General features: G+C 39.2%; 2 protein-coding genes across 3 annotated transcripts in view; one reads left to right on the top strand and one right to left on the bottom strand.

Moving 5' to 3' along the window:
• Window positions 1-1,092, top strand: part of acp1 (acid phosphatase 1) — a 12,399-nt gene extending 11,307 nt beyond the window's left edge. For both annotated transcript variants that reach the window (XM_007552824.2, XM_007552823.2), the window contains exon 6: window positions 676-1,092. In XM_007552824.2, coding sequence (XP_007552886.1) covers window positions 676-753 — 78 coding nt within the window. In that variant the 3' untranslated portion in view covers window positions 754-1,092. The remainder of the gene's footprint in view (window positions 1-675) is intronic.
• Window positions 1,093-4,811: 3,719 nt separating this feature from the next.
• Window positions 4,812-9,452, bottom strand: alkal2a (ALK and LTK ligand 2a). Its single transcript, XM_007552822.2, has 6 exons — window positions 8,570-9,452; window positions 7,997-8,343; window positions 7,807-7,860; window positions 6,580-6,660; window positions 6,377-6,459; window positions 4,812-5,167 (listed from the first exon to the last, which is right to left on the bottom strand). The coding sequence occupies exons 2-5, from the start codon at window positions 8,268-8,270 to the stop codon at window positions 6,395-6,397; spliced, it is 474 nt and encodes a 157-aa protein (XP_007552884.1). The 5' UTR covers window positions 8,271-8,343; window positions 8,570-9,452; the 3' UTR covers window positions 4,812-5,167; window positions 6,377-6,394.
• Window positions 9,453-11,526: the final 2,074 nt, after the last annotated feature.

The following is an 11,526-nucleotide window of genomic DNA, read 5'->3' as shown; positions in this document are numbered from 1 at the left end:
TTTCTTATATTTCTTATGTTTTTTTTATTTGTAAAAAATTATGATATCCATTCATTATTTTTTTTTCTCCATGTTACAGTTATGTGCTACTCTATATAGATATAACGCAAAACTCCCAGTAAAGGATGTTTGCTTTGTGGTTTTTATGTGGCAAAATGTTTAAGGTGAATGAAGACATTTATTTTAACAAATATATGTTTAAATCTCAGTAGTGGAGCTTTAAAAACAAGTTCAGAGAATGTGTCAAATATTATAAATATTTCCTGTTTTTCTGGAGTGGAATTGTTTTAAAGAACAAAACACACACACACACACACACACACACACACACACACACAAAAAAAGGTATGTGCCAAAACCCTCATGAACTGAAGAGACCAGAGTTTCAGAAAGGCTAACGCCTCTTTTGGCTTTATGTCGGAAAAGTAGGAATGTGTCTGAATTTGAGTGTGGGTTTTACCACTCAGTAAACCTCTTGGCATCTGCTTTGAGTTAATTTGGTACTCAGAAAAAGGGGAGAACAATTTTCTGGCTGAAAAGGTTGCCGTCATTTCACATTTTTCCCCCTTTACATTCATAAGAGTGTGTTTGTCCATTTTTATTTCTCAACCCAATGCAAGTCGTCATATAATAATGTGTTATTGACTGAAGCTCGTCTTGTGTTTTATCCCTCAGGGAAGCGATGCAGACTTTGAAAATGTGTATGAACAGTGCCTACGCTGCTGCAAAGCTTTCCTGGAGAAGAACTCCTAACAAGATCCCACCCTGAAGCACATTTAAATCTAAGAGAAGAACCTGCATAATCAACCAACCTGACACATCTTGGTTGTCACAAAAGCACTTATCAATATAACTGTACCATGACTGTCAGAGATCACTACAGTGCTGTGCTGCAGTATTGTAGATGTCTTACCAGTGACATTTAGAGCAGTGCTGCTTCTTCTGGTTTACTTGGATCATTAAAGTGAATCAATCTAATTGAAAAGGTGTTTCATTTGTTCACAAATCCATCTTCTGAATTTCTGTACATTTCCGCAATAGGTTAAATGTAGTTTTGTTAAAGCCTCAATAAATATGGGTGGAGAAAAGGGAGGCGTATTTATGAAATCTGTGAAAAATGAGAAGGGAAAAATAATGGAATTCTTTCAGAGGGAGTATTATTTAAAATCAGAAATTAAGGTTTATATGTTGTCATAATGTTATTCCCTCTTTAAAGACATACATGAAGTGTTGCTTTGATTCTTTTGAATGTTTGAGAACATTTTGAATCTCCTGTGGTAGCCGTTCGGGTTCCTTAGCCTAGGTTCATGCAGTGCACCTACTATTTACCCAAACCTCTTCCTTGTGGTTGTAGACCCAATTAAGTTTCTGCCTCACAAGGAACCTTTTTCCCCAGGCCATACTCTCATGGCTCCTGTAGACTAGCGGCAGCAGCAATTAGCAAACACCTGTTGGAACTTTGCTTCGTCTGAGTTTATCATACAAACTGCTTCTAAGTCCTTCTTTGCTATGAATGGCTGCAATTGGAATCAATAGACGGCACAGAGAAATGTTTTTGCATTGACATGCTGAAGGGGAATTGTTGAATAAGGTCCTAAGAAACAGAGGCTAATTTGAAGAAGTCAAATTGAAGGAGTCACATATGGCTATGATGCAAAATCAAATTTCTTTGAAGCTGTTTTTGATACAAACAGTATTTTCAGAAAAAAAAACCTAAGATAGCATAGCTATAAAATGGCTGAGCCTGAAAAATACATAACATCCCACCTTTAAGGGAGGAAAATGTGAAAAAAATACAAACTTTGTGAATCACCAAATAATTTAGATTCAGCACTCGAATCTTCTTCAGTACAGGCCTTTCTTAAAATAATTGTTAGCCATCAGAATCATTGAATGTGGGTGTCCCTAAAACATATGTGGCCATAAGAGTATAAAATCCAGCATGGATGCTAATGCTACAAAGTTTGTGAAACAAGGGGTCGCTTTCAGGAGATCAGTAAACTCCAGCATGGTACAAGATGCTTCCTGTGCAGCAAGTCTAATACTGACATTTTTCCACTATTACATATTTAGGAGTCGACTGTTTGTGGTAAACGGTGTGAGTTGATGCTGAGGTCCGGGGTAGTTGGAGGTTGCCAACTTTCTGCAGTCAGCAACGCACCTCCCATCTTCATGTGGCCTTACGTTTAACTTAAGAACGGAGACTGGAAAGCTTGATTCAAACCTCACATCACCAAATTCAATGAAATGTGTTAGATGTAGTGGTGTAAAGCAGTTTGTCACTTCGGTTCTCTGTAGTGATAAATCATGGCAATCCAATAGACAAGTCTGGGTTTGGCAGTTGCTAGGAGAGCAGCACTAGTCTGACTACATTATGTTAAGTGTGAAGCTTAATGCTGTGGAGACTGACTCAGGGCTGTTTTTCAGGAGTTTGGCTTCACTCCTTGGTTTTAGTGAAAGGATCTGGCATTTTTTGAACCTTTGAATGCTCCCAACTTTGTGGGAACAGTTAGATGATGGCTTCCTCTTGTTCCAGCATCAATGTGCACCAACGCACACGAGAAGCAGTCCGGTGTGGAACTGCTTCCCAGGTCTGTTAAGACCTTTGGGATGAAGTAGAGCAATGGCTGTGAGGTAGATCTTCTTGTCCAACATTAGTGTCTGACCTTCCAAATGATATTCTGGAATAATGGTAAAAAAAATAAATAAATAAAAAAAACTTCCCATCAGAGAAGAAAATTAATCACTGCCATTAGCTGTCATGAAATTATTGTTTTTTGTCAGTCGCTGCTTATTCATCAGGGTTGGTGTTTCTCCCACAAGCTGTGTCTTTCCACTACTCACACAAATGACCTATCAGCCTCCTCATGGTAGGCTTATGATTTCATCACAGATGGACATGGGGGAAACAGATGAAAATCATATGTGGGTGGGGTTGAAGGAAAGATGAACCAGCTGCTTAATGGACTGTCTCCATCCATTGACAACTGTAGGACCATAAATACCAGAGTTGTTCATGTATCTGTCAAATTATACATATTAGAGCCAATGTCCTGTTCATCTCGGAAATCAAATGTAAAATTACATTTCTAATCAAATTCTCCTTTTTTTTTATGTTAATTTTGACACTAGCACAATCCCAATCATTGCGGGGGAAAAAAAAAAAATCAAAGTGTTTCTAAAAAATGGTGGACACCCTCGAGACTGATACAGCGTTCTAGTTCAAGAGGAACCAAATAACCTTTTGGTGAACCAGCCAGGTGTTGTAAATTACAGCCAGCTCCATCCAAAAGCTGTTGGAGGAAATGTCTCAACACCAAGAGCACCTCAGCAAAATGAGCCTAAGGCTGCCACAGGTGCTTGTGTTTCCAATAGATTTCACAAAGCATATAACTTTAACAGATTTTTTTCTCTGAGCACTGTTGACAGCATGTTGGCATGGAAAACATTTCCATCCCTGCACCATCATTTCTAGTGCAGAACATCTGTAGGCTTAACCAACATTTAAGGGCATAAAATGTTTGAATTTTGCTGTCTTTATCTTACCTTTGAAACTTTCTAAAATATGTTGTCACTTTACAACCACACACTTCAGTGTAGGAGAAATACTACATGGGTGGTATGAGTTTCTCTCAATCGGTGGGTTGCTGGTTCGATACCGTTCTCTCCATCATGTCTTTGGGCAAGAGGTATGGGTTTCTAAGTAAGGGAGACTGAATACAAATCCATGCCACACCATTCAGATTTTTAAAAAATGTTATCATTCTCCCAACACTTCTGAAGTATTTGATACATTGTGTTGGTCTGTCACAGCAAAAAATATTACTACTACTGCTACTAATAATAAGAAGAATAATTGGTGTATTTAGTTTTTCAAGCCACTGCATATAAAGGGAACTCGATGAGTAAGTTAGCAACCCTCAACAGAAATCTGTTGTTTTACACTGTCGGTGCAATAAAACATCGAAAAATATCCTCACTCGCAACCTGGAAAGTGATCACATAAACTGATTTTGCAACACTGTTTCAAATGAAACGAGAGAAAAATGAAAAAAAAAAATCAAAAAAATCCTCGGCTCTCATTTGAGTTTGAACTTTTTTTAGCATCTCCGTCTGAAGCAGCACTTGGGAATTTCACCGGATCAGCTGTCCCAGGGCTCAGTCCAGTCATGCGCTCACTCAGACAGCATTCCTCATTTTAAGATGGGAACACAGGAGAAAATACAGCACAACAAAGACAAATTATTTTGTAACAATCTCATAATTTATTTAAATATATCTCATTATCTCATTTTAAAATATATATATACTCATATATAGATATACACTTTTACATATATAACACTTTTTTTGCTAAAGGCCAGCCACGTTCTTTAATGGTGGATTCTTCCTATAGTTGTGTTTACTGTATATACATTACACTCCTGGTTGGACAGATCATGACCTATGATTTATGTAGGTCATGATCTACATAAATCATACAGATTTATGTAGATCATAAATCTACGTGTTTATGTAAAATACATAAACACGGTCTTTAACTCGCAGTACCCAGGGTTAGTCTATCCACAGGTTGGCTGTGGCTTAAAGCCACCACTTGTGTTTTTGGTTTTGCAGAAAAAAAATGTTCTTGCAATAATTTAACGACAGTTCATTCTGAGCACAAGTGGGTGACTAACGCTGTCACCAGCTGGGGGTCAGCGAGAACTTCTGTTTTTAGATTGTGATAGTGCAGTAGAAGAAGGGCCAATGTCAGCCTAAAACACTCAACAAGGGCAAAAATGTCTCAAAAGGAAAGTGATTCTTGTTTCTTATTTGTTTAAGCAACATCCTTTTGAATTCCAGTGCGGTGTGGAAGAAAAGCCCCCACTTTGCTTATCTTTGCCAGCTCCTCCTCTCTTCACTCTTCACCTGCTCTGTGTTTTTCCTCGACTCGATGCTCCCGTGTAATGACAGCTAACCCGTTGAGGCCCAGCCGAAGTGGAGATTGGCAGCAATTTTCACCTCAGCAGAAGGGACGCGAGTGAAGCAAAAACGCTGTGCCCTAAAGTCAGACAGGCCGGTCAGATTTAGGCTTCCCTCTCACTGTCCAAAGGCACTTTTTCACCAATGTATTTCTTTTTTTGTTTTTGTATCTTTTCTTCTGAAGCACACATTTGACTTCAACCTGAAAATCAGAAAAAGGCAAAAGTAAGGATGGCCTTCAGTCAAGCAATGCTATAAAACAATCACAAATGATAAATGAGGAAACTTGATTTGTAATAGAGCTGAAGCTCTCACTGTGCCACTACAAGGGCCTGTGTGTGTTGATACAGCCAGCATGTTAAAACCAAGAGCAAATGTCTGAGTGTTTCTTGAGCAACATGATCTACACTCTGAACACAGTTCCAATTCAAGCTGAGTTTTATGAGTTACGCCTGATTATGATCATTTGCTGTTTACGAGTGTTTGGCAGAGTGGTGGGAAGCACCTCACTTATGAGAAAAAGCCTCAGTTTTAGGAATGCCCCACTGCACGGTAAAGGCCTGCATGCAAAAACCCAACTGGCTTTGATCCATTCTTCTTTGGCATGTTCTTGAATTATTTCAGCACTACCTACTAAGACGGTGTTCAGCTCAAAATATCTGGGAATTATATTGTTAATGTGTTCATTTGTAACACGATGCAGAGTGATTAGGAGAACTGTTGTGCTTCTTTTCCATAAATAGTCTGACCAGATGTGAACATAAACACCAGTGATCCAAAGTTTTAATGAGCATTTTAGAAAAAAAAATAAAAATAAAAATAAAAAAAAATAATAAAAAAAAACAATTACAGCACAACCTTTTTGACCTTTTTCTGTATTGTGCAAAATCACAGTTTTAAAAATGGACCATCTGAACAGACTTTTATTTAGCATAGCAAATTCCTATTCAAGTTATTTATTTACAAATGTAATAGCAGTAAACAAATTGTGGAGGCAAAGTCGCTTATCTGACTTGTAGACATTTGTTCAGACAGTTTTCAGAGTGTAATGTTTCAATGCAATTCAGAAAAGTTGAGCAGGAAAGGCTGTTTGTCAATTATTGATTGATTGCTTTGCAGTTGCACAGACAAAAGCAACAGAGTGATTTAACTTCTGACAAAATTTTGATTGTAACATTATCTGCCAAGCTACAAATACCTTCCTCTCAGTGATTTTTTTTTTTACGTTTTCTTGTTGCTGTAACTACAAAAGTTAAGTTTTTAGATCTTTTTACAACTGAAAGCTCGATCGCCTCAAGGAGCTGTGACTTCATTAGCTTATATCATAGGCTCGCTGTGTGTGTGTGTGTGTGTGTGTGTGTGTGTGTGTGTGTGTGTGTGTGTGTGTGAGTGAGTTGAAGCATTGTAGTACCTTTTGAGTGTGCACGCGCTACCCTTCTGTGCACTGCGGGCTGCCCGCGAGCCGTGTGAGAAGTCGTGCACATCTTTTGAAGTCTGAGAAAGAGAAAACACAAAGAGAAAGACTGAATCATTTTCTTTTCACGCAGTGTGTTGACGTTGGATGGTGATAGCTTTCCCTCCTGGTGCAGGAGGTCCAGGGCAATCGTGGCTTACATGCAGGTAATGTGCAGTCTCTGGTGTGGTGGTAAAGTCTGTACGCGTTCTTCCTGCACTTGGAGCTGAACACGAGGGGACCTGACGGAGAAGGAGAAACAGGGTCTTTGAACGCATTTCTAACGTTTGCATCCATCTTCATCAACATCTGCTTTGTGGCTTTAGTCCAACTTTAGGGACTATGCATTTTGTGTGGCATAAAGAAGTATAAGCTAAAATGCAAATTGGTGAATTTTTGGTGTACTAGAAAATATGAAACTAGGAAATATATCATTTAAAAACATCCTAAGCAGGATCAGTTCTTCATTCTGTTTTTAATCAGACATTAAATTTAAGTTTAGCCACAAATACACTAAAACTCCAAATATTCTGTTCTCTATCACCTCATAACTAAAGGTGGAGCGTTGTATGGCAAGCCATTAGGGCCAAATATTAGCACTTTTTTCAAACTGGCTAGTAACAAAATTATGTAAAAATTGTAGTTTAATTAGCCAGATTGCTGTATTTTACACCGGTCAAATGAAGTTTACATGACTCCACCTGAGCAGCAATAAGAAAAAAAAAAGCTTGATGAGTTGCTTAGCAGCAAAAAACAACATAATTTTACCAAGTCATTGAAAGCTTCGTTTTGTCATGCAGCTTAACAAATGACATCATTTAATGAGCAGCAGGAAAGTGATAATTGTATTTCTTTTACTTCCAAGCAGCAGAGAACAGTGTCGTCCAATTAATGAACACCACTTTTTACACTTAGCAGCTCAACAATTAACACTTTTTTACAAACTGCAGAAAAAATAAAAACTATTTATTTATCTTGTTTACCTCTGAGTAGCAAAAAAAAAAAAAGCTGTTTTATCCCTCCATTGCTTACAGGTTATTCAATATGAAGCTGCTTGATATAAAATACCTTTCTGTTGGGGTTTTCAATGAGGGTTGTGTCCTGCCTAAATTTACGTTTATGTTTTTATTGTTTCGTTACCAAATATGTTATTTGACAATAGTAACTTGACATACTGGAATACCTCGACAAAGTGCTGATGGGGGGCAGCAGTGGTGAGCAAAACCGGAAGTTTTATTTTAATACGTTGGCTGAACTGAAACAGGAAGTGCAATAATGGGCACAAATAGCTCGCCATAGATCACTTCAGTCCCTCCGTGGCAAAAAAAATATCAGACTCGAACTGAAAACACATCTTAGAAAAGAGGAACATTTTAACAGGTTCTTACCTGTGAAATATTTGATTATTCTCTCTTTCATTTTGTAATCTGTAGGGGTTAAAACTGCGGGAGGAGAGAAAACGAGAGAAAAGGTTACACACTAATTAAATGAAGGATATCTAGGCTAACACCAGCACAAATAAAGTTCTACGCCATGCTATTGTCACAGTGTTTTATTTGAGGGTCATGGTCCACTCACCCAGGCCCTGGTTCCCTTTGTCCGTCTTGCCGCGGAAGTCCCTCTGCTCTACCGACGCGCTGCCCACCGCCCGCGGCGTCAACGGGGATTCCGTTCTTGCTGCGTGTCGCCCCCGGTTATCCTCCACGTGCTTCATAATCTCCACCATCCGCCTCAAACTCCGCGGCGCGTCCCCGCCGGCCGCCGCGGTGGGCGCGCTCTCGCCGCAGTGCTCGGTTAGAGCGCACATCAGTAACAGCAGTCCCACAACAACGGGTTTGCGCGGTGCGCTCATAGCTCCAGTGTAGTGAAGAAAGTGGAAAGTGGACGCAAGGGGGGAAAAAGTAAACTCTCTTCTTTTTGAAGACCTGAGGGATGAGATTGAGGACGAATTTTAAATATTGGCACTCTTAAATGACCAGAATCATATTATTAAGTAGAAGCCTAACATATCCATGCAACCTAACGTACGGTCAGGTCAAACATCTTAGTTAATAAACAAAATAAATAAATAAAAATAAAATAAAAAAATCTTAACACTTTTTAATAAGTATGGTTTTAGATTACAGTTTTAGTTGTGAAAAGTGTCATTACCTTTTCAAAGTTCTCCTACGCTCTGACTACGTCCGGTGCGTCCTGCCAAAACGATGCACATGTGCGTAACTTTTTTTTTTCTCTCTCTCTCTCTTTGTTGAGTTCCCGTCCTGATCCCAGTAAGTGTTCACTTTAAAAAAAAAAAGAAAAAGAAAAAGCCGGCTCCTGTTTGCGTAGAGTTAAAGCTACGGAAGTCATATGTGTGGTCGCCGAAGGTTGGCGATCATCCTCCAAGGATCGGACGTGCAAACGCGTAAAAAGAAGAAGAACAACAAGAAGAAGAAGAAGCTGATATTATCCCGTGTGGCGCTCCAAGTTCCAAGTTTGCCCCCTCTTGTGCGTCCAGTCGCTTTTTATTCTATCTCCCCGACGGCGGGGGGAGAGAGGACTGTCCCCTGTGGACTACTCCACAAATTTATGTGGTAATTATTGGAAACGGTACCTGAAGAGGAGAGTTAACACGAGTTGTCCGATCATCCCTTGAATGCTGTGTCAAGTTTACTGAGCCCCCCCCCCCGCTCCCCTCTCTCTCCTCCTTTCCGTTACTCCATTTATCTGTGCGATATACGCGGTTACAGGAAGCGTCTGTCTTCCACTAATACTTCCACTGAAATTTCCAATCAGCCCAGCGTGCAGCGCAGATGCAGCACATCTTAGTGGAAATGCTGCCATATCCTTCTTGGGATCCTCATAACCTCATTTAGAGCCATTGCGCGCTTTACATCCATCATGGAAAATTGAAACCCAATTATGCACCTTTTAGGGACAATTCTTTGAAAATTGATTGTTTTGTTTTGTTTTGTTTTAAATTCGTTCCCGGTGGGTTTCTCAACAGAGCAAGCCTCCGGCCGAGGTTCGTCCTCGCTGGAGATTAGTGTGCACTGTCCTGCTGCTGGGGCTGGAGGAGCTTTCTTAAAAGTCGGGGCGTGCGACTGGCTCCCACGCCCACCACTTTCAAATCTCACAAACCTGCAAGGGGAGACATAACTTTGAGAAGAAATATTAATTCACCCCAAACTTTGCTACCTAATAAGAGAAAGCAGGATACAGAAAGCTTATGAGCTACTTGGAATCTTTATGAAACTAACCCAAATAACTGGCGCATAGTTTGCTTTTTTTTTTTTTTGTCATAATCGGATAAGAGCATTTTATGGAGGTAGTCTCTAATTTCCCTGCAAAGTTCAGCGAGGAAACGACCTTGCCGCCTTGCTTTAAAGAACAAACCATGGGTGCTGAAAGGACAGCGCACTGTCACCATTCTCCGAAGTTCTTTACTGAACTGTGCTTTGTTTTTTTGTTTTTTTTACGCATTCCTGGCTAAGGGAGTCTGCACAAAGTTTTTAAAAGGGTGGCCAGAAGTGTAGTGGCCGAAGAGAAAAGAAATAAACGATGACAAAATACAGGTGATATCTGGTTTCCCTGCTGATTCACACCGTCATCAGCAGATTCGACCCTGTTCTGTTGGGAATCGGTAGTCAAACTTATTTCAAGGCTCATGAGAAAACCCCCCCAAAAAAACCACTGAGGCAGGAACATGTTTGCTTTCCAATGAGCACGTATCAGCAGATTTAGAGCAGAGATTTGCGTACGAAGAGAGTTAATGGGGTCTGACTGTATTTATTTATTTATTTATTTATTTATTTATTTATTTATTTATTTGTGAAAGCTGAAAATCTTATGTATCTGCTGAGGTGTTTAAACGATGACATTTATCTGTAAATTAGTGAGATGGTTCTTCTGGAAATTTCTGGTAGATCTACAGTTGCTGAAAAACTCATATCAGGTCGTGTTTACATCACTAAAGGGTGTAAGTTGCTGCCATGTGATTGGCTGATTCTCTATTTGTGTTAACACGTCAGATAGATAGATAGATAGATAGATAGATAGATAGATAGATAGATAGATAGATNGATAGATAGATAGATAGATAGATAGATAGATAGATAGATAGATAGATAGATAGATAGATAGATAGATAGATAGATAGATAGATAGATAGATAGATTTTCTTTGTTTATTTTTGACATAATAAAAAAATTAGGACATAATTTTTATTTTTATTCTTTTACAAATAAGTGAAGAATTGACAGTTTCAGCAGAGGGCGTCATTCTGCAGTTGCTGCACACACTCATGCTGTTCACATAAGCAAACCCTCAGCAGTGCCCTGAGCCAGCATGTTTGAGGAAATTTGACTCATGAGATATTTACATACAAATGGATTACCAAAGTACCATTGTGAAAACCAATCAGATCAAATTACACCACAGGATCCACATCTGCTTTGTTGGTCAGCTGTGCGCCTTGCATCGTAACAGATCTCACTCACCGAAGTCACTGTGTAGCATAGGAAGGGTGAGAGGTTTGAAAAACTTAAATGCAAAGTAAAGAAAAAAAACATGTTTGAGACACAAGACCTGGAAACTTTGTCCGACCTTTCCAGAAAGGCAAACAGAAACCCGATAAGGGTTGGCTTAGATCACAAATAAAGACAAACAAACTTCATATTAAATTTTTTTTCTAGCATTCTGAATGAATGAAAAGAGCAAAAATGGTCTTCGAATCATGCATTTTGCAGTTCACCGCTGCTGGAAATGTCCAAGAATCCTTTCTGTTTCTCATTATGTCTTTATTGGTTGCATTTTTACATGCAAAAGAAATTATGAAAGGCTTACCATTTGAATATTAGCTTGCTTAACCTCAATAATAACCTTAGTCAACTTTCCTTAGTGGTCACATGTGAAGCAGTGCTCTCTGCCATGTTTCATTCAGTGAGTCAGGCTCATGTGAGTTCAAGTGAACCATGAACGGTAAAATTTCCCAGATCCTATGGGGTTGTGTTGCTTCTTTCAACATTGTATTGTAGCACTTTCTATTTCCAAATGACCTTTCTGCAGTTTATCTGCTTGTCATGAGCAGATGTTATACTGTGGTTGTTTCTTGTCCAAGTTGATTCTGT

This window comes from Poecilia formosa, unplaced genomic scaffold (assembly GCF_000485575.1).
Source record: "Poecilia formosa unplaced genomic scaffold, Poecilia_formosa-5.1.2 Scaffold53, whole genome shotgun sequence".
NCBI lineage: Eukaryota > Metazoa > Chordata > Actinopteri > Cyprinodontiformes > Poeciliidae > Poecilia > Poecilia formosa.
Note: the sequence above shows the minus strand (reverse complement) of the source record. Positions and strands in the feature narration are given on the sequence as shown.

Bases quoted from the DNA above. Each gene is read 5' to 3' on its own strand.
- alkal2a (XM_007552822.2), bottom strand. From the start codon at position 8,270: ATGAGCGCACCGCGCAAACCCGTTGTTGTGGGACTGCTGTTACTGATG. The intron at 7,861-7,996 runs GTGAGTGGACCA...CTCCTCCCGCAG, and splicing joins CAAAGGGAACCAGGGCCTGG to TTTTAACCCCTACAGATTAC. The intron at 6,661-7,806 runs GTAAGAACCTGT...CTTCTCCGTCAG, and splicing joins AATAATCAAATATTTCACAG to GTCCCCTCGTGTTCAGCTCC.